At 36.0% G+C, this 24,095-nt stretch overlaps 4 protein-coding genes across 5 annotated transcripts; 3 read left to right on the forward strand and 1 right to left on the reverse strand.

The window, feature by feature from the left end:
• Positions 1 to 762: 762 nt before the first annotated feature.
• On the forward strand, positions 763 to 8,174 carry LOC120262518 (protein CROWDED NUCLEI 1-like). Of its 2 annotated transcripts, none has more exons than XM_039270654.1 (8): positions 763 to 1,316; positions 1,886 to 2,095; positions 2,444 to 2,697; positions 2,802 to 3,072; positions 3,168 to 3,251; positions 4,200 to 6,379; positions 6,627 to 6,882; positions 7,621 to 8,174. In XM_039270654.1, the coding sequence occupies exons 1-8, from the start codon at positions 990 to 992 to the stop codon at positions 7,855 to 7,857; spliced, it is 3,819 nt and encodes a 1,272-aa protein (XP_039126588.1). In that variant the 5' UTR covers positions 763 to 989; the 3' UTR covers positions 7,858 to 8,174. The 2 variants fall into 2 exon arrangements, with proteins under 2 accessions (XP_039126588.1, XP_039126589.1); XM_039270655.1 differs by lacking the exon at positions 7,621 to 8,174 and adding an exon at positions 6,956 to 7,017.
• Positions 8,175 to 9,126: 952 nt separating this feature from the next.
• On the forward strand, positions 9,127 to 11,875 carry LOC120260316 (piriformospora indica-insensitive protein 2-like). The gene is made up of 2 exons (XM_039267747.1): positions 9,127 to 9,910; positions 10,209 to 11,875. Exons 1-2 carry the CDS (start codon positions 9,689 to 9,691, stop codon positions 11,433 to 11,435), a joined length of 1,449 nt encoding a protein of 482 aa, XP_039123681.1. The 5' UTR covers positions 9,127 to 9,688; the 3' UTR covers positions 11,436 to 11,875.
• A 4,515-nt stretch (positions 11,876 to 16,390) lies between these two features.
• LOC120259852 (chalcone synthase 2-like) lies at positions 16,391 to 17,759 on the forward strand. The gene is made up of 2 exons (XM_039267302.1): positions 16,391 to 16,613; positions 16,702 to 17,759. The coding sequence occupies exons 1-2, from the start codon at positions 16,436 to 16,438 to the stop codon at positions 17,697 to 17,699; spliced, it is 1,176 nt and encodes a 391-aa protein (XP_039123236.1). The 5' UTR covers positions 16,391 to 16,435; the 3' UTR covers positions 17,700 to 17,759.
• A 3,460-nt stretch (positions 17,760 to 21,219) lies between these two features.
• Positions 21,220 to 24,090, reverse strand: LOC120260392 (ribosomal RNA small subunit methyltransferase nep-1). Its single transcript, XM_039267866.1, has 7 exons — positions 23,736 to 24,090; positions 23,165 to 23,257; positions 22,466 to 22,610; positions 22,245 to 22,355; positions 22,076 to 22,158; positions 21,923 to 21,980; positions 21,220 to 21,673 (listed from the first exon to the last, which is right to left on the reverse strand). The coding sequence occupies exons 1-7, from the start codon at positions 23,994 to 23,996 to the stop codon at positions 21,594 to 21,596; spliced, it is 831 nt and encodes a 276-aa protein (XP_039123800.1). The 5' UTR covers positions 23,997 to 24,090; the 3' UTR covers positions 21,220 to 21,593.
• Between the last annotated feature and the right edge of the window lie 5 nt (positions 24,091 to 24,095).

Below are 24,095 nucleotides of genomic sequence, written 5' to 3' on the forward strand. Positions count from 1 at the left end.
CAGTGGAACACCCTGGCATTTGAACTGCAAAGCATATTCCAATAAATCCGGACCCATCTTATTGACTGCATTTACTCAAAAGCCCTTGTTCTAATCACTATTCACACCCACCCTTGATGAGTAAAGTTCGTATTTATCCACAAATAACAAGGCTATTTTCGTCAAATCAAAAGAACCCTTTGGCAGCGCGCACGTTGCCAACTGAGTGGCTTCATCCTGATAACGAGTAGCAAACGGTAAAGTGGAGCTGCCCTTGTGCAAATTACAAATAAACCCTTCCCTATTTTATAATTATAAAAATAAATTATTTAAAATCAGGTGGTTCTTCATGTTTTTACGCTTAATTAATAATTATTCAGTTGATAAAGACGTAGATAAAAACAAAATCGATAAAAATATCCTAAAAATAAATCAAACTTTATTCTTACCCGATGATAATTAAGTTTATCTAAAATTTGTAACGATATTATTTATTAAAATAAATTGAAAACTCAGGATTAATTAAACAAAGAAAATTTAACAACCAGTGGTATGGAATGTGGTGGTTATTATTAGATAATTTACTTATTTTTTAAAAATATATAAATATAAATATATATATATATAATGGGTTTATCTGAGAAAAACCATAAATAGTTTTTTTTCAAATAACCCCCTGAAATTTAAATCAGGGGTATTTTCGTGCGAAGGAAAACACCGCTTTTCGCAAGTAAACCCATCCTTCTAAATAAAGAAACAAAAAATAAATTTTAGTGGCGTGCAAAGAATGCGTGCGCACAAAAGTGAGAAATAGAGAGAGAGAGAGAAAAAGAGAAACTCTTTCCCTTTCTAGGGTTTCGATTTCCCCCGAATTAGGGCTTCTATACGTTCGATCTCTACTCTCCAATCGAATTCTAGGGTTTCAGGATCTCGATTCGAAGCCCTTGACGGGGTTCTTGTGGAATTATTGGTGTTCTTGATCCGCTTATGAGGAGGGTTAGTTGTTGCTGATGTTTACGCCGCAGAAGAAGGGCTGGGCCGCCGGGTGGTCGCTGACACGGGCGAGGGCCGGTGGAACGGAGGGCTCGACGCCGGCGAGCCGGAGAGGGTCGGTTCTCGGGAGGGAGAAGGGAAAGGGTGTTCTTGGGGATGAGGTGACCCCAATTCCGCCGCCGCCTCTGGGGTCTCTGGGAGATGGACGGGGGTGTTTGGGAGAAGGTGGGGAGGATGTGGAGGCTTGGGAGAGGTTTCGGCAGGAGGGGTTGCTGGATGAGACGGGATTACTCAGGAAGGAAAGAGATGCTCTCCGCACGACGGTCTCCGAACTTCAGGCAGAGGTTGGTGGAAACTAGTCTCATTTCTTCTTTTTTTGTTGTTGTTTTTGTTTTTTGTTGGTAAACAATGCTTGATTTTGCTTGGAAATTCATACAAACCAAAAAGCTCTGTTCTTGTTCGTAACGATTTTGACCCATTTCACGTAAACTGTATTGGCATCTGGATTAGAAGTTATTGAGGAAATGCTCTTTCGAAGGTGACTCAAATGTAGGGTTTTCCTCTGGTGGATGCTAATTCTATTAGTTCATATTTGTTTTATTTGTATTCCTGGTGGATCATTTGTAATCTGAACTTTCTTGTTAATACTTTTAGAAATTTTGACCAACTTGAGTCTGTTGTATTTACTGTTAGTGTATGTTTTGTATTGCTATTTCTTTTGCTCTTCCTTTATTTAAGGAACTAATGGATGGAGTTCTTGTTTTAGTGGTCTTTATTTACAAACATTTTATATTGTATCTTCATAAAACTTGTATGTGTTTGGATCAATGTTTTGATCACCATGTTTAACTTTTGATCACTCTTTAGGCTTCTCATCTCATGCTGACATTTGACGATGTTTCTGTTTGAGCAGCTTCATGAGTACCAATATAATATGGGGCTTCTCCTGATTGAGAAGAAGGATTGGACTTGTAAATTTGATGAGATCAATGAAAGACTAGCTGAAACAGAGGAAATATTGAAGCGAGAACAAACATCACATTTAATTGCAATTGCTGAAGTGGAAAAGCGAGAGGAAAATTCACGGAATGCATTGGGAGTTGAAAAGCAGTGTGTTGCAGATGTAAGACACTGAATTTCGGTTTTTTTTTGCCCATTAATTTATATCGTTTTCATCTTTGAAGAATGATCTCTTCTTTGTAGTTATATAGTTTTCCCTTTTTCCTCTGCTTGCTTAACCTCTTGATTGAGTTGATCCTATCTTTCTCAACTGCAGACGAGTTGGCTTATAATTGTGTATCTTAGTGACTTAATGATGAGTGTGGAGCATACTATTATTTTATTATCATCATGCAGCTATTTGTTTGCTATTTTGATAACTTTCCTTGCTTTTGATGCATTCCATATGTTGTTCCAAGTGCTTGTGTCATTGACTTGGGTTGGTTTCATTTGCTTCTTTCTGCATGTGCAGCTTGAAAAAGCTCTGCGTGAGATGCGTGCTCAAACGGCTGAAGTTAAATTTACTTCTGATCGGAAGTTGGTTGAAGCTCATGCTTTGGAGGCTAGCCTTGAAGAGAGGTCTTTGGAGGTTGAGCAAAAGCTGCATGCTGCAGATGCCAAGCTTGCAGAAGCAAGCCGGAAAAGCTCAGAGATTGAAAGAAAATTAGAGGAAGTCGAGGCTCGTGAACGCAAGATTCAGAGAGATTATGTGTCATTGGATAATGAGTATGGTCTTTGCTTTATTTTCAATTTCATACCCACCCAATTTTGTTGATTATACAAAGTATGGCATTATGTGGTGATTATAATTTAAATTTGTTGACTTTCAGAAGGAAAGCCTATGAGAAAGATATTGCTAAACAAAGGGAACATCTGCGAGATTGGGAAAAAAATCTGCAGGAACGCCAGAAGAGGCTTGTTGATGAGCAACGTTCTCTCAATGAGAGAGAACATAGGGCAAATGAGGCTGACCAGGATCTCAGGAAGAAGGAAGGAGAACTTACGGAAGCACGCAAAAAGCTTGAAATTTTTTCTAATTCTCTGGAAGAGAAAGATAATGATATTAACAGCAGATTCAGAGCTTTAACCACCAAAGAAAAGGTTGGACTGTTACAGTTTTAGTCATGTTTAACATAATTTTGCCATGATTTTTTTTTCTCATGCCATCCTTATTTTCTAAAAAACTATGACTGCAGGAAGTGAATATAAAGCAAATGAACCTGGAGCAGAAAGCGCAAGATTTACTTGCACTCGAGGAAAAACTGAATGCTAGAGAAAGAGTGAGTGCTTATTCTGCTGAAGTTCTCAGCAGGAATTACAATTTGAAAAACATCAAAGTCAATTTCTAATTTACTGTCAATGATTTGTGGCAATCTTTATTCATTCCTAACCAAACTGATAATAAATCTACTAAATTTTGGTTCCTATGGCATATTTAATTTTGGGGTGGTTCAAATTTGGTGCTCTGTTGAACCTAGTGAAATTTGGTGGAGTTGAGGCTTGTCGTATGCGCATTGGAATAACTTTTCATTGAATTTTCTTTATTTTAATCGATAGTTTTAACCCTATTCGTTATGCTTGTTTATAGATCTTTGTTTATAGATCCTTTTACATTTCTTTTAGAGTTTGAATAATGATGTATGTTTCACATCTTGCAATTCTGTCCTTTAGCCGTTTGGTTTGTAGTAATGATATATTACCACATAACAAGATTACCATGGTAATATGAGTGGGAATGTTATATGGTTGGGAATATTGCGGTAATTTGATATAACCATGTTTGGTTGGGAACTCTTATTACCGGGAATAGTTCATTTCCGTGTTTGGTTGTTATGGTAATCAATTTGCTAAAATATAAAAAGTTATAAGATTACCAAAGTAATCCAAGATAGACACCAAATTTGGTGGTAATAGGATTACCAACCTTCTTGGTAATGTTTATAAGTTGGTAATGTGATATTACTATCTAGATTACCACCGGTGCAATGCCAAATGTGGTAATATTTTCCATATTACCACGTAACACGTCGTAATCTTTTTACATTACCGTGAACCAAACGATCCCTGATGATTATCTTTGTCTACGTCTGATTTCTATTTTTCTTTAAGCTGATAATCCTGAACTTGGTTTTGTTGCATGTGTTTATGCATTATACTTCCGTTGATGTGAATTTTCCAGTAAAGAGATTTGTTTTCCAGTTCCTTATGTGTTCTATTTTCTGCTGAAGGTGGAGATCCAAAAGCTCATTGATGATCATAAAGCGTTACTAGACTCTAAAAAGCAAGAATTTGACTTGGAAATGGAGAATAAGAGGAAATCTTTTGATGAAGAGATAAAAAATAAATTGGAAGAAATGAAGAAGAAGGAACATGAAATCAATCTCAAAGAGGAACAAGTTTTCAAAAGAGAACAAGCACTGGAAAGCAAAAAGGGCAGTCTGAAGGACAAGGAGAAAGAGATTGATACAAAGTGGAAAAAACTGAAGGAAATGGAGAAAGCTATAAAAAATGAAGAGATGAAGTTGGATGAAGAAAACAAGAAACTGGGAAAAGAAACTCAGGCGTTGGTTGCTTCTAAGACTCAACTTGAGAGTTTGAAAGCTAAAATTGAAGCAGAGAAAGATCAGATTCTCCGGGATATGGAATCCTTGAAATTGACTCAGGAGGAGAGGGATCAACATCTCCAATTGCAATTGAAATTGAAAGATGAAATTGAGGACTGTGGGCTAATGAAAAAATCACTCGAACAGCAAATTGAGGATCTGAAATCGGAGAAGGAGAGGTTTGAAAGTGAATGGGAAGTGCTTGATGTGAAGAGGTCTGTACTAAATGCAGAACTAAAGCATTACACTGATGAATGTGAGAAGTTTGAAAAATGGAGGCATAATGAGGAAGAGCGGTTGAGAAAGGAGAGGCTTGACTCAAGAGCTGATGTGGAAAGGGAGTTGGCAGAACTAAATCAGAAGAAAGAAGCCTTTGAGAAATTGAAGGCACACGAACTTGCAGAGGTCCACGAAGAGCTTGAGAGAGGGCGTGCTGATATTTCTGCAGAGATTGAGCGCCGTGAGCATGAGCTTAACATTAGGTTGCAGAGGAAGGAGAAGGAAGCGATGGAGAAGCTACAGGAGGAAATGAGTGGGTTTAATATGAGAAGAGATGCAGACCTTACTAATATTAGAGCATCAGAAAACCTAAATGATGTAAGAAGTCGTAAGCTAAAGGTTGAAGAAGACCGCTTGGAGAGGGAAAAAGAGGAACTATCTATGCGCCGGAAAAGTCTTGAAACTGATCAAAGTGAGATCCAGAAAGACATTGATGCACTTCGTGTTCTTAGCAGGAACTTGAAAGACCAACGGGAGGAATTTATTAAGGAAAGAGATTGCTTTTTCAGTGTGGCAGAGCAATGCAAAGTGTGCAAGAACTGTGGAGTTACCATAAGTGAATTAGAGCTTGTTGGTCTCCAGGTATCAAGAGGAATAGAGGATGCAGGAAATTTACTTTTGCCTAGTCTTGCTGATGGCTACTTGGAAGATTGTATTAAAGGTAAGAATGCTGAAACAACTCCTCAGGTGACGACTGGTCATCAATCTGGTGGTTCTGGTGGCCGCATGTCATGGCTGCAGAAATGTTCAAAAATATTTCATTTCTCCCCTGCGAAAAAACCAGAATCTAGTAGTGAAGCAAAGGAACAGCACTCTATGTTGTTTACCACACAACTTGACCAGGACACTTCAGATGTTGAAGCTGAGAATAGGACCTCACTGCCATTATCTGTTGGTAATGATTCCTTTGATACCCAAAGGGTTGCTCAATCTGATGGTATGTTTAGAGCTAATGAAGAATCAGTGAGATGTGATGGTGTGGATGAGCAGGAACCATCTTTTGGTGTAGCGGATAATGGAATGAAGGAGATTGAAGTTGAGCACGTTGGTCCTTCGAATTTTGAACAAAATGAAAGGGCGGTGTCTTTGCTACCTGTGGCAGATGACTCTCAACCTGAACCATCTCAAAACAAAAAATGCCAACCTGGCAGGAAAGGGAAGTCTAGAACACTCAGGAGAAACTACTCTGTCAAGGCAGTTGTTGAAGATGCAAAAGCTTTCCTTGGAGAAGCTTCTGAGGGTGGGGACAGACAACTGAATGGGGATGGCAAAATTTCTATGAACACTCGTGATGAAAGCGAAGGGGATTCCATTCATACCAACCAGATGCAAGCAAGTTCAAGGCAGAATAAGCGTCCTGCTGACACTTCAATGACAACTAGTGACCTGGATGCGGAGGACAGTGATGTGCGGTCAGGCAGTGTATCGGTGGGAGGGCGTCGCAAGAGGAGACACATCTCTACAGCCCCTGGAACACAGCCATCAATTCCTGGAGAAAGACGTTATAACTTTAGGCGCTCCACAATGTGAGTAATTTGTTCATAAATGTTGATTTATTGATATATTTGAATGTTATCTAGTGTTTCATGAGAATATAGTTTTTGAAGAGGATTGTATTTGACAAACGATCTAGATAACTTGTTTACTGATCTTCTTTTATGGCTGTGCAAGTCTTGTCTTTATTAAGTCTAATGCTACATGTTATGGTTTTCAAGGATTAGATTTAATTGATGAGGACTGGTTTAAGGTTTTTGTTTCTGTTTCATATGCCAGTGCGGGGACAGTTGGAGCAGCGCAAGCAGTGCCTGATCAATCTAAAGGGCGCAAGACTGGGCATCGGCAGACAGATGAAAGCAAAATGGTAAAGGGTGATGCTGTTGAAGATGGAGAAGGTAGTTCTAGGGCTGCACCCACCGACGAACCTTCATATGCATGTTCTGGTGAAAACAAAAGAACATATTCTCAGCAGAAAACAACCCTGGTTGAGACTGTTGTGGAAGCTGAAATTTCATCTCAAAATATTATCCAGGTAAGGCCATCATATTCATCCTTTTGTTTGTCATACTTCCATCTGCTACTTCATTCACTTTTTCCTCTTTCAGCTAACTAAGCCACAACGAGATTCTTGATGGGAAGATATCAGGCTTTGTAAACCTAATGAGTGGTATAGACTTTTAGTTGTCCATTCTAACTGATCTCCTAGACCCCTTTCTCTGATAGGTCTTGTATTTAAAGAAACTGATCTGGCATCTGAACTAGCAAATTTTTGTTGATTTTTTGTTCTATGGGGCTTTGGTTAAAAGAAAAATGGAACCATCAGATTTTGAGGGGGCATGTTCATGTTTTTCTGCAATTGAGGATATTCAAAGCCCACGTCCATGCCATGTGGTGTTAACCAGCACGGGTGATTCATTGCCATGTTAGTGTTATTGCAACCTATGCAGTGATTCTTGTATCGTTTGGTTCTCTAATATTTCAAATCTCGTGTGTAGGTTGGTTCGAAAAGTCCAGTTTATGTTTCACTAGTTTTTGCCACTAAGTGTAGGACCTGCAACTTTGAAGCGTCAGCAAACATTAAAAACGTGATTGAGTATTATTGCAACCTATGCAGTGTGTCATGTACAATGTTTGGTCAAGAAATATTAATAATATTTTACATCCTCGGTGTAGGTTGCTTCAAGTTCAAAATGTACTGTTTACAGGAAAGAAGCTATGACTGTTAAGTATAGGGCTCCCATCTTATCTACCCTGCTTTTGTGCTTTGCAGAGCGGAAATAAAGAAGCTGAAGTGGTGACCAATGATTATATTATTAAAAGATCAGAGATCAGTGTTGAAAGCGTGGATGGTGAGGATGAAGTAAATGGCACAGAACTTGAAGCAGCCACTCCGGCGACGCCTTCTGATGGAGATTCTGAGAGCGATGATGATGATGGATCGGATGAGGATGATGAGAAACACAATGCATCCATCGGCAAGAAGCTGTGGACCTTTTTCACAACATAACCCTGCAGTTTTTTCGTCTTGATAGATTAAGATCACCTTGCTGATAAGAAGTGCACCTTGTATTTTGTGACACTATCTTATGTTTGATGCTGACTTTATTCATTTGGGTTTTGCCTTTGCCTTTGCCTTTGCCTTTGCCTTTGCCTTGTATCATTATCATCAACCACTATTTTGTTCTGATATTCAGGGGGTAGTTCACTGACCTCATTTAAGCAGTCTGGGGTTGTAATTCTAGTCAGTTCAATTCATGATTCATGTATCTAGGGTTTGAAGTTGATTTCCCATGGTTCATAATCTCAGACAATGCTCTTCTCGTATGCCGCCCCAATTGCTCCTTTATTCTCTTTATCAAAATAATTGTACTGATTGACAGGATGTAATAAGTCCTTTTTTTTTTCTCTCTTTTGTTATGTTCTTACAGGTGATCATCATAATTGGTGGGTTAACATTTAACAATAACCAAATGCGGAAAAAGCAGGCAATGAAAGGGACTTCCCATCCTAGAGAAGTGAGCTTGTTTAGTGTTGTTCATTGCATCACTCTTGACATTATATGAATTATTATAAAATAATAATAATAAAAATAACAGAGCATTTCATTGATCCTCTCTTTTTCTCAAAAGCACAGTTTTGTGGTCCAGATCCCAATCAATTCCAGCCCCAATGTACTGAACCTCCACACCCCAACTCTAGTGGCCTACTGCTGTGTCTGATGCTTGACATGGTGGTCCTCCCTTCTTTCCTCTCTCTTCTTGGTCCAGGCTTAACACCCAAGTCCAGTGATGCATGTGCTGTGTGTTCCTGTGTGAAGGGGGGGGTGTGTGTGTGTGTGTGAGAGTGTGGCCACATCTCTTCTTCATGCGCCATGCTTAACAAAAGACTGGTACATCATGCAAATGAATTAGCAAAGAAACAAAATGGTAACAAAAGACAAAGAACAAGTTAGAGAAAAACAAAAGAAACTTGCCACAAAGAAAAAGCTCACACTGGCTTCTATTGAGCAACAGTGAATTGTTGGTCATTAATGGTCATTACGCTTTGAAAGCAACAACCCCCCTCCTCATCTTCCTTATTCTCATAATTTAAGGCTCACACCCAACTCTTCTCAGTCAAAAAATTAAAGAAGATTAGTACACTTGATTATTTATTTATTTATTTTATTTTGCATGGTATCACATGCATAAGCAGTTCCCTCTCTATTCCCAATTCAAACAACCAAAAAAAAAAAGATGAATAAATTAAAAGAAAAAGTCCAACAACCAAAGTACAAACCTCAGGAACAGAGCCTCCCTAGCCTTTTCTGTTCTCTTCTCCCTCTCTTTGTACATCAATCAAACTATATACCTCTTCCCATTTTTACCACACTTTCTTATTGTTGTTATTATTATTATTATTATTATTATTATTATTATTATCAATACCATTATTAGTTTCACCTTGGAGACTGTGGCCAGCCACCAGTTCTGGCAATCCTTATATCCCTGTCCATCTCTTCCAACATCTCTCCACTGTTCTTACTTTCTTTTGGTTTGGTCTCTTGTTGAGCTTTTAGAAAGTTCTCTCAGCCAAACTACTCTTCTTTCTTGGTAACTGAGACATGGATTGAAGAAAAACAAGCAAGTCCATCCTTGGATACTTTTTCTTTTGCTGCTCTTTGGATCTCTTATTTTGTGCTCATGGGATTTGAGCTTTCACTGGGGATGTTGGTCTTGTTTCCATTAGTGTGAAACAACTGGTTACATGACACTTTCTTTATTATCTTCAATGTAAATTTCTTCTTAGTTTGTTTCTCAGCAAGCTCTGTTTTGGCCATTTGTTTGCACACATTCCTGATGAGAAATTTCATTAGCACAAAAGCTCTTCTTCCTCTTCTTCTGCTTCTTCATCTTCAATTCCTTTTCTTGTACCATGTATGTTCTGATACCCCAGTTTCGAGTGCACCAATGGAGAAAGCAGAGCAAGAAGCTCTGTACATGGTGATCCAAGGCTTTGTTGGAGAAGGTTGGAATGTTTCTGGTCTTTATCCAGATCCTTGTGGATGGACAATGATTCAGGTTCTTTCTCACTCTCCATTTTCTTGTTAGCCTATTATATTCATGTCCACTTGTTCTGGTTTCACTTATTAACCTCTTTTGTGCTTATCTTTGAAGAATTGACAAGTTGTCCATCATTACTTGATAAACTCACATAAATGAACTTAACTTAGAGAAATTGCTGTTATATTCATGTCAATTAGAACAATGATTAAATGTAGTGAGACTTGTTTTCATTCCACTCTTGCTATGTTTTAGTTTATGCAGTTTATGTTTCTGATCTGATAATGGCATTTTCAATGTTCTTGATTAATTACAGGGTGTGTCTTGTGACCTGTTTGATAATTTTTGGTACATAACTGATATAAACATCGGTCCCGTCCTCGAAAACTCTCTTGAATGTTCTCCAGACGCTAAGTTCACTCCACAACTCTTTGAACTCAAACATCTCAAGAGTTTATCAATCTTCAATTGTTTCACTTCTACTAGTCATCAACCAACCACCATCTCTTCCCAAAACTGGGACAAATTAGCTAAGAATTTGGAAACATTGGAATTCAGATCAAACCAAGGCCTCAATGGTGAAATTCCATCCATTTTTGGCCAGCTCACAAACCTCAATTCTCTAGTTCTTGTTGACAATGCATTGACAGGAGTAATCCCTCAAGAACTCTCCAACTTAGTTCATATTAAAAGGCTTGTGCTTTCCGGCAATCAATTCTCCGGATCAATACCGCCTTCGCTTACTACTAACTTGACGGAGCTCTTGATCATGGACCTCAGTCGAAATTCATTTACCGGTGCTCTTCCGGCTTCATTCGGTTATCTCACGTCACTCATTAAGCTTGACTTGAGCCACAACATCCTGAATGGAAGGCTTCCAAATGAATTAGGAAAGCTCCAAAATCTCACTCTTCTGGATCTCAAGGACAACCTTGTATCTCATGGCCTGCCTCAATCTCTGCAAAACTTGGTTTCTCTCCAAGACTTGCTCCTGTCCAACAATCCATTGGGTGGAGATCTTGTCTCATTTAGTTGGGAAAATTTGTCTAATCTCACTACATTGGATCTCTCCAATACTGGCATCACTGGAAGTATTCCAGGAACCATTGCAGGATTAAGGAGACTGAGATACTTAGCATTGGATAACAATCACCTCACTGGCAATGTGCCTCAAAAGCTTGCATCATTGCCTTGGCTCAATACTCTTTACTTGAATGGAAACAATTTGACAGGAATTCTTGAGTTCCCTGATGATTTCTACAAGAGAATGGGTAGAAGGTTTGCCTCTTGGAACAACACAAACCTTTGTTATTCTACTGTGGAGACTTTGTCTGTTGGACATGCACCTTATGGTGTGCAACAGTGCAAGCATGAGCAGCATGTTAATGTCTTAAGCTCAAATCCAAATGTTGGGGATGGAGACAAAGATCAGAATTCAAGTATCATGGCTTCACTTGGCTTCTCATCTTCTTTTCATGAATTTTGGTGGGTGGTTCTTGTGCAGGAGGTGGTGGTTTTTACCATACTAATATTAATGCTATAACCTTTTGATCAAGTGTATTATTGTTATTTTCATTACTATATATATATATATATATGGTTGTGACTTGTGAGTGCTAACTTTAAATTTAAAATGTAATATCAAGAAATGTTTAACAGAGTGTAGTTTTGAAGATGGCTGTTGAAAAATGTGCGCTGTTTTTTGCTTCTTGTGTTCAAAATGAACAGTGTCTTGATGTTGCTGCTAATAACTACTGAATAAGTTTTCTGGCTGGGTGGCTGCTTCTGACTATACTCTACAGCTCTGCATTCAGGACAGTGACAACAAAAGCACAGACTAGCTAGGCTCTCCATTTAAGGCTATTTTGCTCTGTTCAAGACTTTTTATGGGTCCTACTTCCTTGTTTTCTTTTTAATCATGATGCTATCCTATATATAAATATATATAACATTTGTTAACTTACTGTGTTTATTGATTCTGTATCAATGGAAAACAATCTTTGGTTAGACAAGTGATATTACTGGACACTGGGTTGGTGATTTGGGATAAGACTATTCTTGCATGTTTGACAATCTTTGATTGGACATGTAGTTTTCACTTTGTAGATTCTATATGCTTGGAAAAGAGGTATGCAGTAATCAATCAATGGGTGGTGGGGTGGATGACACAGAGAATCAGATTTTTATCCAACTTTTTTCTTTGTTTTTTTGTTTTTTTTTTTTCTGCAGATTTGTAGCAGAATGGATGTTTTGCCAACCCATATTATCCATCATTTTTTCCAGACAAAAGATTGGGAAGTTATGTTCTTGAAGTGATGTCTAGGAAGAAACAAGTCAGTGTTTTGGAAAGAGATTTCACTTCAAAATGATTGCCAATTCCCAAATCAAATATACCATTTTAATTTAGTGCAATACAACAGTAATTCCCCATTGACATTACCTTTTAATTCATATGATGCTGTTTCTTTGTGTTGCCAAAAGTTTACCATGTGCTTTTGCCTTTTAGCCTTTGTTTGAAGTGAGCTGAACATTAGTAAAAAAAAAATAAATGGTAATGTAAATTAATTAGGAAATCATTACATCAAAATGTGATCATACATGTAATTAAGCTGCATTTTGTTCTTTAGGCTTGTGAAACAACATGAGCAACTGAAAAATATATTTTATTTTATTTTATAAATATGAATTAATTATATACTTAACCCTTAATTTTTTGAGTTGAGAAAAAAAATAAATAAAAGACTAATTATCCTATTGAAGTGTCCGTTTCAAAATATTATTCAAAATAACAATAAACCTGATCTCTTTATTTTATTTTATTTAAAAAAAATGTATAAACTACTTCTATTAAAATAAAAGAGAACAGAAAAAGAAACTATTTATTGAAATAACAATGAATCTCATCTCTTTATTTTATTTTATTTTTTAATATAAGATTTTTAAGCATCATTCTTACATGAGCTAGTTTAAATACTAATAATAATTGATTTATTGATTGATTAATAACCACCCTCACAAGGGGTTACTATCTTGGAAAAACTTTAAGATGATAACAACTTTTAATTTCTGAAATATTTACCTTTTTGAAAATTTTTTATATCAAATGTATGCAATATTATTTTTATTACTATTATATTAAATTTATTTTTATAAAATAAATGAAATAATAATGATTATTCATTGTTGATTTTTATATTATAATTAATTAATTTTCATTTGCTTAAATATTTTAAGAAATTTTTTTCTTTAACAAGTTATTTAAAATATTATATTTGTTGGAACAAATTGAAGTAAATGTCTTATCCTAATTCACTCTCCCAGATATCTTTTGATTAAGTAACATATTAAAAAAAATATAGTTTTGTTGTATATATATATATATATACTATACATCACAAACCACAATTAATTGTTTTTATTAGTCACATTATGGCAATTATAAACCCATGCAATATTGTCTCAAGCCAAATTTTCATACAACCAAGTTAGTGATAAATCCCGCTTAAATTAAAATTAAAAACAAGTGCCTTATGTAGGAATATGTGACCTCTAAATATGAAATAATTTTATTTATCTCATATTAAACAGACATATAAATTTTAAAAAATAAAAATTAGTCCAAAGATTTCTACCAAAATTTAAATAAGAATAACTTTATCATTTTATCACTTTATTATTTTTCCCTCAAAGTTTCTTTTCATTCGAATGCTACTAATGTTTTAATTTCTTTCTATCTCTTTTTTATTATGAATTTATCTCTCTTGATGGTTAAATTTTAAATTGTTATATTATTATTATTATTATTATTATTATTATTATTATTATTGATAATGCGGATAAACCATATTTATATATATTTTTTTTTATTTTTATGTATGTGAATAATTAAAGGTGTAGAACTTAGTAATTATCTACTTTAAGTAACAAGTGAACCGCTTGAACAAAACTCTTTTTTTGGACTTTTTTTAACTGAATCATATTAATTTAAAGTATTTTGGTCAATATTGGTATAGCCCAAATGCAAGGAATATTGAGTAGCATATGAGAGATCGAGAAGTTCTAAACCCTCCTTTCGCATGGTGAGCAGTTCGACAAATAATAACTTATTGATTTAGTTAAAAAAGAAAAAAGAAAAAAGATGGAGTTATTATTACACTTATATATTCAATTGACTTAAATATTGTTTGACATAAGTTACCACTTATTAAAAATAAAGGATACTTTTTGATTATATTAAAAAAAATGTATATGAAATAATAATAATAATAATAATAATAATTATTATTATTTAATCTTCACTAGTTACACATGCATTCCCTTTGGCTTTTGAGCACGCGTGTATCGACGACACTTTGAAACAAACACATGCCCAATTAATTAATAACCTCATTTTGAAAATATTTATAATTAACCTTATAAAAAAAAATTATATTGACAATATAATACTATAGACAAAACCACGCGCGCCACCAACCATTTGTTCATGTATATAAATATAAAGTAATAAGACTATAATTTCATCTTCTAAACAAAATATACTAAAAATAGTCTTTTCATACGTTGGAAGACACCAAAACAAGAAAGGTTGTTGAGTTTTAAATATCAATTTATCTGATAGAAATTTTTTTTTTCTCTAAAATTTAGTTATTTTTTATTAATTAATATTAACAAAATGAGCATATTTATAGAGTAAAATAAAATAAAATAAAATAATTAATGATTTAAAACATTAATTTATGTTTTTTTAAATGATTAAATTTTGTAAGAATTATTTTTTATTGCAATTCACTCAAAATATGATATTTCGTTGGATATGTTTGAATAGGTTGAAATAAATATTTTTTTAATGAAAAATAAATAAACCATGTATATTGAAGAAAAATAAACCAAAGTACAACAACACGAAGAATTAGTAAAGGTGGATAACATACACCAAATGTAGAAGAAAATATGTAAACAAAGAAAATATAAGTAATAGATATAAATGAGACACACATTTACAAAAAGAGTAACAACCGTTTGGTATAGAGACGTGTAGTAGAATAGTCTATGCCATAATGAAAAAGTAAACATTACTCACATCAATAAAGTGGGACATCATGAAATAAAGTTAAGTTTCATAAGAAAAAAAATAAATTTTTTGATTTAATTCTTTTTTGACTTGGGAGTTGCAAAAAAAATGAAAGGAAAAATTAAGAATATTAATGGTATTTAATGAAAATGGCACAAAGCATAAAAAGTATTTTAGATTTTTTAAAATATAATTATATTATTCATAAAAAACTATAACTAAATTTAAAAATTCTAACAGTGGTAAACAATGATTGAGATATATAAACAATAGTAATTATTTTATAGGAATATACAAGCAATTAAATGCTTACATTTTATAAAGGTACACAAGTAATTCTTTTTTTTTTTAAATAAAATTTCTGAGCTGAATTTTCTTAAAAAATTATGTAAGTATATAAACGTATATATTAGGGGTGGCAATAATCTGTCCGGACCACGTGCCCGGTTTTGTCCGTACCCGAATAAAAAGGGTTTGGACATAAGGTTTTGCAAATCGGGTAGGGTCCCGAGACGTGACAGTTGTCCGAATTTAAATCCGGGCCGGGTCCGGACGTAGAATTCGGACAACCGGGCACTTTTAACCCCTAAAAACTTTAAAAGCCTCACGACCCTAGGGCCCATTTGTTTTAAAGCTCGATTCTTCAAAAAAACTTTAAACATCTATTGTTTTTTTCTATTAAGACTTAGATTTTTTTCTATAATTTGAGTTGAGTTTTTGGATTATTAATGTTTTTACATTTAATGTGAATTAAATTATTTTTTTGTATAATTTAATATTTGAGCTGACTTAAAAAAATAACTTATAGAATTCGGAAAAAAATTTTGGACATCCGGACAACCCGGTTTTTAAAAATAAACCGGGGTTTTGGACATACTAAGTTTGTCCGGATTTAAAAACCTAGCGGGTCCGGACACAAGTTTTTCTATTTATATTAGTAGTTGTCCGGACCCGGTTTTGTCCGGACCCGAATTTTTGCCACCCCTAGTATATATAAATAAACATATTTTCATAAAATTATATTAAAAATTACCCAATTTTGCAGGGTCATATAAACTCCCGCAAAAAACGACCATGCCCAAACAGAAAAATGTAAGCAGCCGCAGGCGGCGAACAAATGGACCAATATTTCATTAAATAATTTTATTTAATGACTTTTCAGCAACCTGGAATACTGATGATGCATATATTTACAATTTAATATACAAACTTTTTCAATAAAGAACAACAACCACTCCATACCACGTTCAACGTGATTCAGACACCGAATTAGACTCATGACAAAGCTTAAAAGAAAGCCAACAACCACCTTTCACGTGCAAAACAAAACTCCACAAATAACAATATAATCTATCAATCCAGCTCTCTCTCTCTCTATATATAAACAAGGACTCAGATAACCATCTCTACAAAGCATCAATTCAAAACAATAAACTCTGAGCAAGACATCAACAATAATACTTGAAGAAACAATGGTAGCAATCCAAGATGTCTTTAGGAAGGAGAGGCCACAAGGCCCTGCCACCATCTTAGCCATAGGCACCGCCAACCCGCCCAACGTGATCGATCAGAGCACCTACCCTGATTACTACTTCCGTGTCACCAACAGCGAGCACAAACAAGATCTCAAGAACAAGTTCCGTCGTATTTGTAAGTACATATATATATATCATCTCCCAAACACACATGCAATCATGGTACTGATCAAACATACATACATATATATATATATATGTAGGTGAAAGGTCCACAGTGAAGAAAAGGTACACATATCTGACTGAAGATATACTGAAAGAGAACCCCAACATGTGCATTTACAAGGCTCCATCCACAGACGTTAGGCAGGAGATCACTGTCTCTGCAGTGCCGGAGCTTGCAAGCATGGCAGCCGTCAAGGCACTGGAAGAGTGGGGAAGGCCAAGCTCAGAGATCACTCATTTGGTGTTCTGTGCCATGACAGGTGCTGATATGCCTGGTGCTGACTACCAGCTGCTCAAACTCCTCGGTCTCTCACACACCATTAACCGCACCATGCTTTACAGCCTTGGTTGTTACGCTGGTGGCACTGTGCTCCGCATAGCCAAAGATATTGCGGAGAATAACAAGGGTGCTAGAGTGCTTGTGGTGTCATCTGAGATCATGACTCAGGTGTTCCGTGGTCCTGATGAGGCACACTTTGACTCTTTAATTGGTGAAGCCATTTTTGGAGATGGTGCGGCAGCGCTTGTTGTTGGTGCGGACCCGATTATGGATGTTGAGAAGCCGGTGTTTGAGATTGGGTTTGCCATGCAAGCGGTGCTGCCGGACAGTGAAGGGTCTGTGGAAGGGCACTATGGTTATGCAGGTCTGACCTTTCATCTCCAAAACAAACTGCCGCATGTTGTTGCTAAGAACATTGAGAAGAGTTTGAAACAAGTGTTTGAGCCGGTGGGTGTCACTGACTGGAATGAGTTGTTTTACATTGTGCATCCTGGTGGGCCGGCAATACTTGATAAGACGGAGGAGGAGCTGAAGCTTTCGCAGGGGAAGTTGAGGACAACGAGGCAGGTGCTGAGTGAGTATGGGAACATGTCAAGCGCTACAGTGCTGTTCATCATGGATGAGATGCGGAAGAGATCGGTTGAGGAAGGGAAAGGGAGCACTGGAGAAGGTCATGAGCTTGGGGTACTTCTTGGTTTTGGACCGGGACTCACCATGGAATTGGTTGTTCTACGTAGTGTTTCCTTGCTAGCTTAATTTTCTTTGGTTGCTGTTGTTAATTCGTTGTAATAAATAATTATAGTGAGATTTATTTCATGGAGTTTGAAGTTTTTTTTTATAAAAAAAAAATAAATAAAGAAGAGATAAAAGAATGAGTGTGGGTCTGTTGAGTGCAATGGTAAGACACTTGAGTGCAAGAGGAAGGCAAGGGTTCAAATCCCTCGCATAGCAGTACTATTCTTATATTGTTCATGTACAGTACACTTGACTAAGTACTGTTTATATACTGTTCATGGCTTGGGTGTGGGTCCTTTATGAGAGAAACAGTGTTTTCAAATAGATTTTTTTAAGAGGTTTGTAAGCCATCGTAATTAGTGCATCACTCTATCCCTTTGACGATCTCTTAAATGAGAGCGCTTGTCGCCTATTAGTAAAACTAGTTTGCTAATCATTTTAATTTATTAAAAAAAATGATATAAGATATGTTGGCACCGAAGTGAATATATCATTGCAATAAAATAATATCTCATTTTTGCCTTTCAACAATTTATGTGTATATATACAAGTACACATGTGAATATATATATATATATATGTATTTTTTAGACTTTATTAAAATATAATACATGTGTTAGAAGCTTGTTTAATTAGAATAATGCCCTTCTTTTGAGTAGGCATCTCGCCGGTCACAAGGGATGCAGCGATGCCCTATTTTTGGCACCTTCACTGTTCATATGCCCATTAAATAGAATCATGTGGCACGAGATCTATCTTCATAAAATTAATATTTCAATTAACTTAACTTGCTTTAATCCTAAATAATTTCTCTAAACATGATTGCAATAAAATATCAACGAGGACTACATGTATTCTCTGACATATAGTAGGAAAATATGGATTTTTTTTTTTATATGGCTTCCACTTTTTTATATATATTTTTTTGATGTCCAATATTTTTATTGAGGGATAGTCTTCATGGAGGTTTAACCTATTGAGACATTTTCAAGGAGCGGAAGAACTTTATATTTAGTTGTTACTTTTTTTTATTATTATAATCAAAATCAATCATATAGTTTTTTTTTTAATTTCTACTGTCTTAGAAGCAAAAAGATTCAAACGGAGGATTCTATATCAATATTCAAGTGAAGCCTTGACTTATTTGGCTTGTCCACTAATGATCTAAGTGAATCGTCTCATAACATCGGACTCAAGTATAACAATTTAATAATGCCGTATGTATCAAGTGAGCATGTGTAAACTCTGTATTTCTATAATAGGTGTAACAAAAAGAAAAAAGAGATTTGGGTTCGTACTTTACTTTAAAAAATAAAAAAATAAAAGAGCTACTAATTAATAAGTAGCTAATCTATTACACCAGTAAACAATGATACAAAGTTTAAAGATTACAGCCAAAAAAACCAAATCAACTACAAGGGATTTAAAAGACAAAACTCATAATTAATTTGTCATGTACACACTCATGAAGATTTGCCATCCACTGGGATTAATTGGTATTTTGATTGGACAAGGTGCCTCACGTTCTGAAAGCATCTTGTGTTCATAGAATAGAATACAGAGTGGTTGCTACACAAGATCACTTTTGTTGGTGTGTGAAAGAAAAGTCTAGGCACATTCAACACGCTATACATCAACTCATTAAAAGTATCAGGTCAGGTCAAACTCAAAGTATTCTAATCATTTTCCAGGAAGTAGCCATTAAGAAATACTTAGATGAAACTGCAATTGCTTCTTCTCATGCCCCTTGCACTTGCAGTGCTCCGTAGGATCAAAGAATGTTCCCACTTTGGGTTTGCTTGGATCATTCTCTAATTTGAAAGTCCACAAAGTCAAGCTAAGCGCCCTGCAACTGCATGCTGAACCAAATACTGAGTATTCCCTGTTTCACCAACCACCTATCAGCATCAACATTTGTTGGCCAAAGACCTTCGGGTCTATTGATACACGAGTCACTGATAGAGTTCTCACCGAGTGGTGAAAGTTCGATTCTCGACTGAGAGCACATTTCTGGGAGTTGTAAATAGTGATTGTGTACGGGTGGTTTCAGCGCTCATGTGAACGTGGCCCCGTCCTCACTTATTCCACCGAAATTTATGCACATCCCTGGAGTCTCTAGTGAGTTTGCCCTACTCCTCTTCCCCAAAAAAAACATTTGCAACAAAGTGCATGTGCATCCCCTAAGACTTCTATCACTGTGGGCCCACACAAAATCAAAGCAATCTAAACACGTACAACTGCTAGGAAGCAAACTGGGAGAAATTGGTGGAAATCCAAGTCATGGAGGCCTAGTCACCATCATTGGCCATGGGAGAGCAAGTCTCCCAACGCTAGCTAGCTTTGGACCTGACCACCTTGATAGACTACTACTACTACATCAGAATGACCAACAAAGGAACGTATTGGTACTATTAACTTTATGAAATTTTAAGATGCTCCCATTTTCTCTGGCTAGCTAGCTGTTCATTCATCAACTCATTTGTTTCATAAATATGTGGAAATACAACGTTTGAATCCATACATGTTTGTCCATCACTAGATGTCCTAATACTGTGAGGAAATAATAATAATAATAATAATAATAATCCTAAGGAAAAGTTTGTGTAAACACAATTGCCCACCTAACCTTTCTCCGATTTGTAACTTCAAACAATTCTTTGACTGACATCTTACATCATCCAATTTTAAAATTTTTATGACAAGACCTTGTTCCAACTTCCAAGGCCTTGGCTGCTACGTTAATGGCCCCACATCGCTTGACAAAACCAGGCTCAAACAAACTCGAGTCATAAATGTAATGCAATATACTTTCTTTTAGGATATAGAAACATGTTAGGCCTCCTCATCAGGAAGGAAGAAATTTACGAGGCTCTTCAACCCTTTTATTTGGTTATTTACTTATTTATTTTGTTTTGTTTTTTTAACTAGAAAAATGAAAATTCAAGATATTACTTTGAAATGCCATTTCCCATGCAGATAGACTTGTATTTTTTCTCTTTATTTTTTTTTAAATAAAAAGCATTAATTTAGAGCATTACTTAAATCATCCAGCAGAAATGTAGAAAGGTTTGAAAACCACTCCTTCCTTCATGTATGAACTATTCTTGACAGCCTTTGCTAATGCATGGGCTGCATGGTTGCCTGACCTTCTAATAAATTGGATTTTGAGATAACAATAGAGCAAAACAGTCATCTAATACTAAAACCAACATAAAACCATGAGAATAAGCTTGCTTAAAAAAATTCATGATAATACTCTTGAAATTTGATTCTAGATCAACATAGTAAAATCCATTCCTTAATAACCACTGCTAAACCCAAGCGTTGTGTTGTGTGAGCGGAATGGATCCATGAATTGCACCTTTGAAAGCACAAGAGGCATCCCAGACAATGGCCCCATAAAAAGATGATGATAGACATGATTAAACATTATGAATTGTGGAAAACTTTATCTCTAATCTTTTATGTAGACACCTTCTGCAAATACAAAATAGGTTTCTTTCTGCTGTATGCAAAAGACATTAATCTTTATTGCCCACTTAAAAAAAAGGGGTTCAATATTTACTGCCCATGATTTTACTAAAATAAAAAAGCACCATGGTTTAATCTTCACATGAGACCAGCCAGAAAAGGATTGTCCGTGGGCTACACTTGGTAAACTTGATTAAGCCACCAGTTTCAGCAAACATTAAATAAGAGCATTCAAATACAACACAAATCTCCCTCATATCAATCTAGATTCTTATGCTAAACTTATGATATGCTAAAGTGATTATACTTCAAAAATTGATAGAGACTGAAGTTCCTCTCCACTCACATAATAAGGATGAAACCAAGTCAGTCGAAGACCTTCTAAACAGCCTGCTCATTGAAAATATTGCAACTTGCAACTTGACGTGAAAAGAGCATTTACACTTACAGGATCTTCCATTTCTGCTCGAGTGCAGTGCAAATACGATTTATGCAGCAGGCAGCACTCAATGGGTAGCCAGAAACTGCAAACAGAAAGATGATAAACTTAAGATAAATATTTTAAGGACCTTGATTTAACATCTAGACACTGCTCATGAGTATAGAAAAAATAAAAGGACGGCCTTGTGGATTATCTGTTCTTTTATTGACTAAAATAAATCATTCGAATTCTACTAGTATATAAAGGCAACATTTCAATTAAAGCCTCAAACATTGTTATTTTCAAATACATGCTCATATAAATCTTCAAGGAGTATCACATTTAAGCACACCTGATATGTAATCATCTGTGTTTTCATTGCTTATCTTTCCATGGGCCATAGCACCAACCTTGAAATATTATTAGCAACAAGAGAGAACATGAGCCAATATAATAAGCATGCTTATGGAATATCCACAGCAATGAAATGACTGGATATGCATACCACAAAGACAAGGGTAGCGTCATCACTGGCAGCAGCAACATAATCCTTCAACTGGACCAACTTCTCTGAACTATATGAAAGACCTAATGTCCCAGCGGATAATTCAGCAATGATCCATAAAAAAAAAATGATAATTGGTGATGTTTCTAAGGCAGAAATAAATCCTTACCTATTATCCGAGAATTGACTGGCAAATATCGAGTAACTGGGTTCTTTATCACATTGAGAAGCTTATCATGTGATCCTGTAGTGGTAATGCTCAACTTTTGAAGTAATTGCACTGTAAGAGGAAATTAAAACATTTCAATTTCTACGAACAGAGGAAACAAGCATGAAGAGTAATGAATAGACAAACTATGTTGAGATTAATCATGTGAAAGACTTGCTTACACATGAGACCAGAAAATCGTTTGATTGTTCGGGGCATGCGGACATTTGGTTTAACCTCAAAGAGGACCCCTTTCTCTGTTCTAACATATAAAGCCTGCAGCCTCCCAGCTTTAGTTAGGGGGCTATCCAATATGGCAAGAAGAGCCTGACACAGATTAGTAAGAGTGTGCATTAAATAGATAAACTCATAATCACTAATACTGCAGTAATCCTGAATTCTGTAGCTTCTTGGCTTGCATTATATGATGGACTACTTCAGAAGCATCAACTGATATTCTTCACAAATTTATGTTGTGATTCAGAAACTAGCACGAAGAGAAGCAAGGCTAAATATTATAGTACACTACCATCCAATATTCACAGAACATATCACTACACCGGAAAGAGAAAACTACTTTTTTTTTTAATTGAAATCTAAGCCATCATTTGAAAGATTATATATGCCGTTGACAAATTCTGACATAGACCAGACAAATCACGACATAACACACTAAGCCAAATTGACTAGCTCAATTTTGGTTCATTCGTTTATTGCAGTTCCTGTAGTTCTTAACTCCCTAGTGTACAAAAATAGCCCTTTTATTACGATATAACAATTTATCAATGCATCAATATAATTATAAAACTGTGTAGCTGATACAAGTACTACCACAGAACATTGATATGGCAAATTGAAAGAACGCAACGTCAATAGCTTACATGATGAACAATGTCAGGTCTATAATCAGCTGGATTCAGGTTCTGCTTTCTAAGAAAGTTGCCATGATCATCTGAGTTCAAAAGTTGAAAATTCTGCAAAAAAAGAAAGAAATATATGACACTAAATTAAGCACTAGAAATCAACATTGAAGTTCCCAGATCACCAAAGGCATGGATAAAAGAAGATGGCTATCCACAACAAATCTAACTCCAAAAGAGCAAATCTCTTCCCAAAACCCTACATAAACCCTAAATCAATACCTTATCCCAGAATCCTAAAAAGAAAACATGAACATTAATAGGTAATGAGTGTTAACTAATCGAGACTCAAACAAGAAACAATAACCCCCAAACACGAGACCTTCCTCCAAAAACCCAACACACCATGACCAATCTCAATCCTTAAAACCCTAGCGTAAAACCTTGAAAATTTTCTCCTTTATACAATTACAACCTTCACCATCTCGATTGATGAATAAACTCTCAAGTATACGCCCCAATTAATCAAATCCTGATCTCCAAACCCTAGATAATCTCTAAGAAACCGCGAAAAAGGCGCCACCTTTCGTACCTTTCCAACCTTGCCAATCTCCAGAGAGGCCTTCTCGAGTATGAAGATAACATTAGGTTGCTTGGATTTCTCTACCGGCGCCACGCTAGGGATGCCGGGAAGCTCATCCAGGACAGCATCCACCTTCTTCTCGTTCCCCGCCGCAACCTCCTCCTCCTCCTCTTCTCCTCCTCGCGCCACTTCTTCTTCTACTGCTTCTTCTCTTTGTTCCATCTTCCTCTTCTTGTGCTTCCTCCCCTTCACTGCGTATGGCCGCACCATGGCTGATACTCCAAGCTTCACCTATGGCCGCCGTTACCACAAAGCTCGCTCGCGGCGCAATCTAGCAACATATGGCGGCCTCTACAATTTATTGTATTG

This window comes from Dioscorea cayenensis, chromosome 5 (assembly GCF_009730915.1).
Source record: "Dioscorea cayenensis subsp. rotundata cultivar TDr96_F1 chromosome 5, TDr96_F1_v2_PseudoChromosome.rev07_lg8_w22 25.fasta, whole genome shotgun sequence".
Lineage (NCBI taxonomy): Eukaryota > Viridiplantae > Streptophyta > Magnoliopsida > Dioscoreales > Dioscoreaceae > Dioscorea > Dioscorea cayenensis.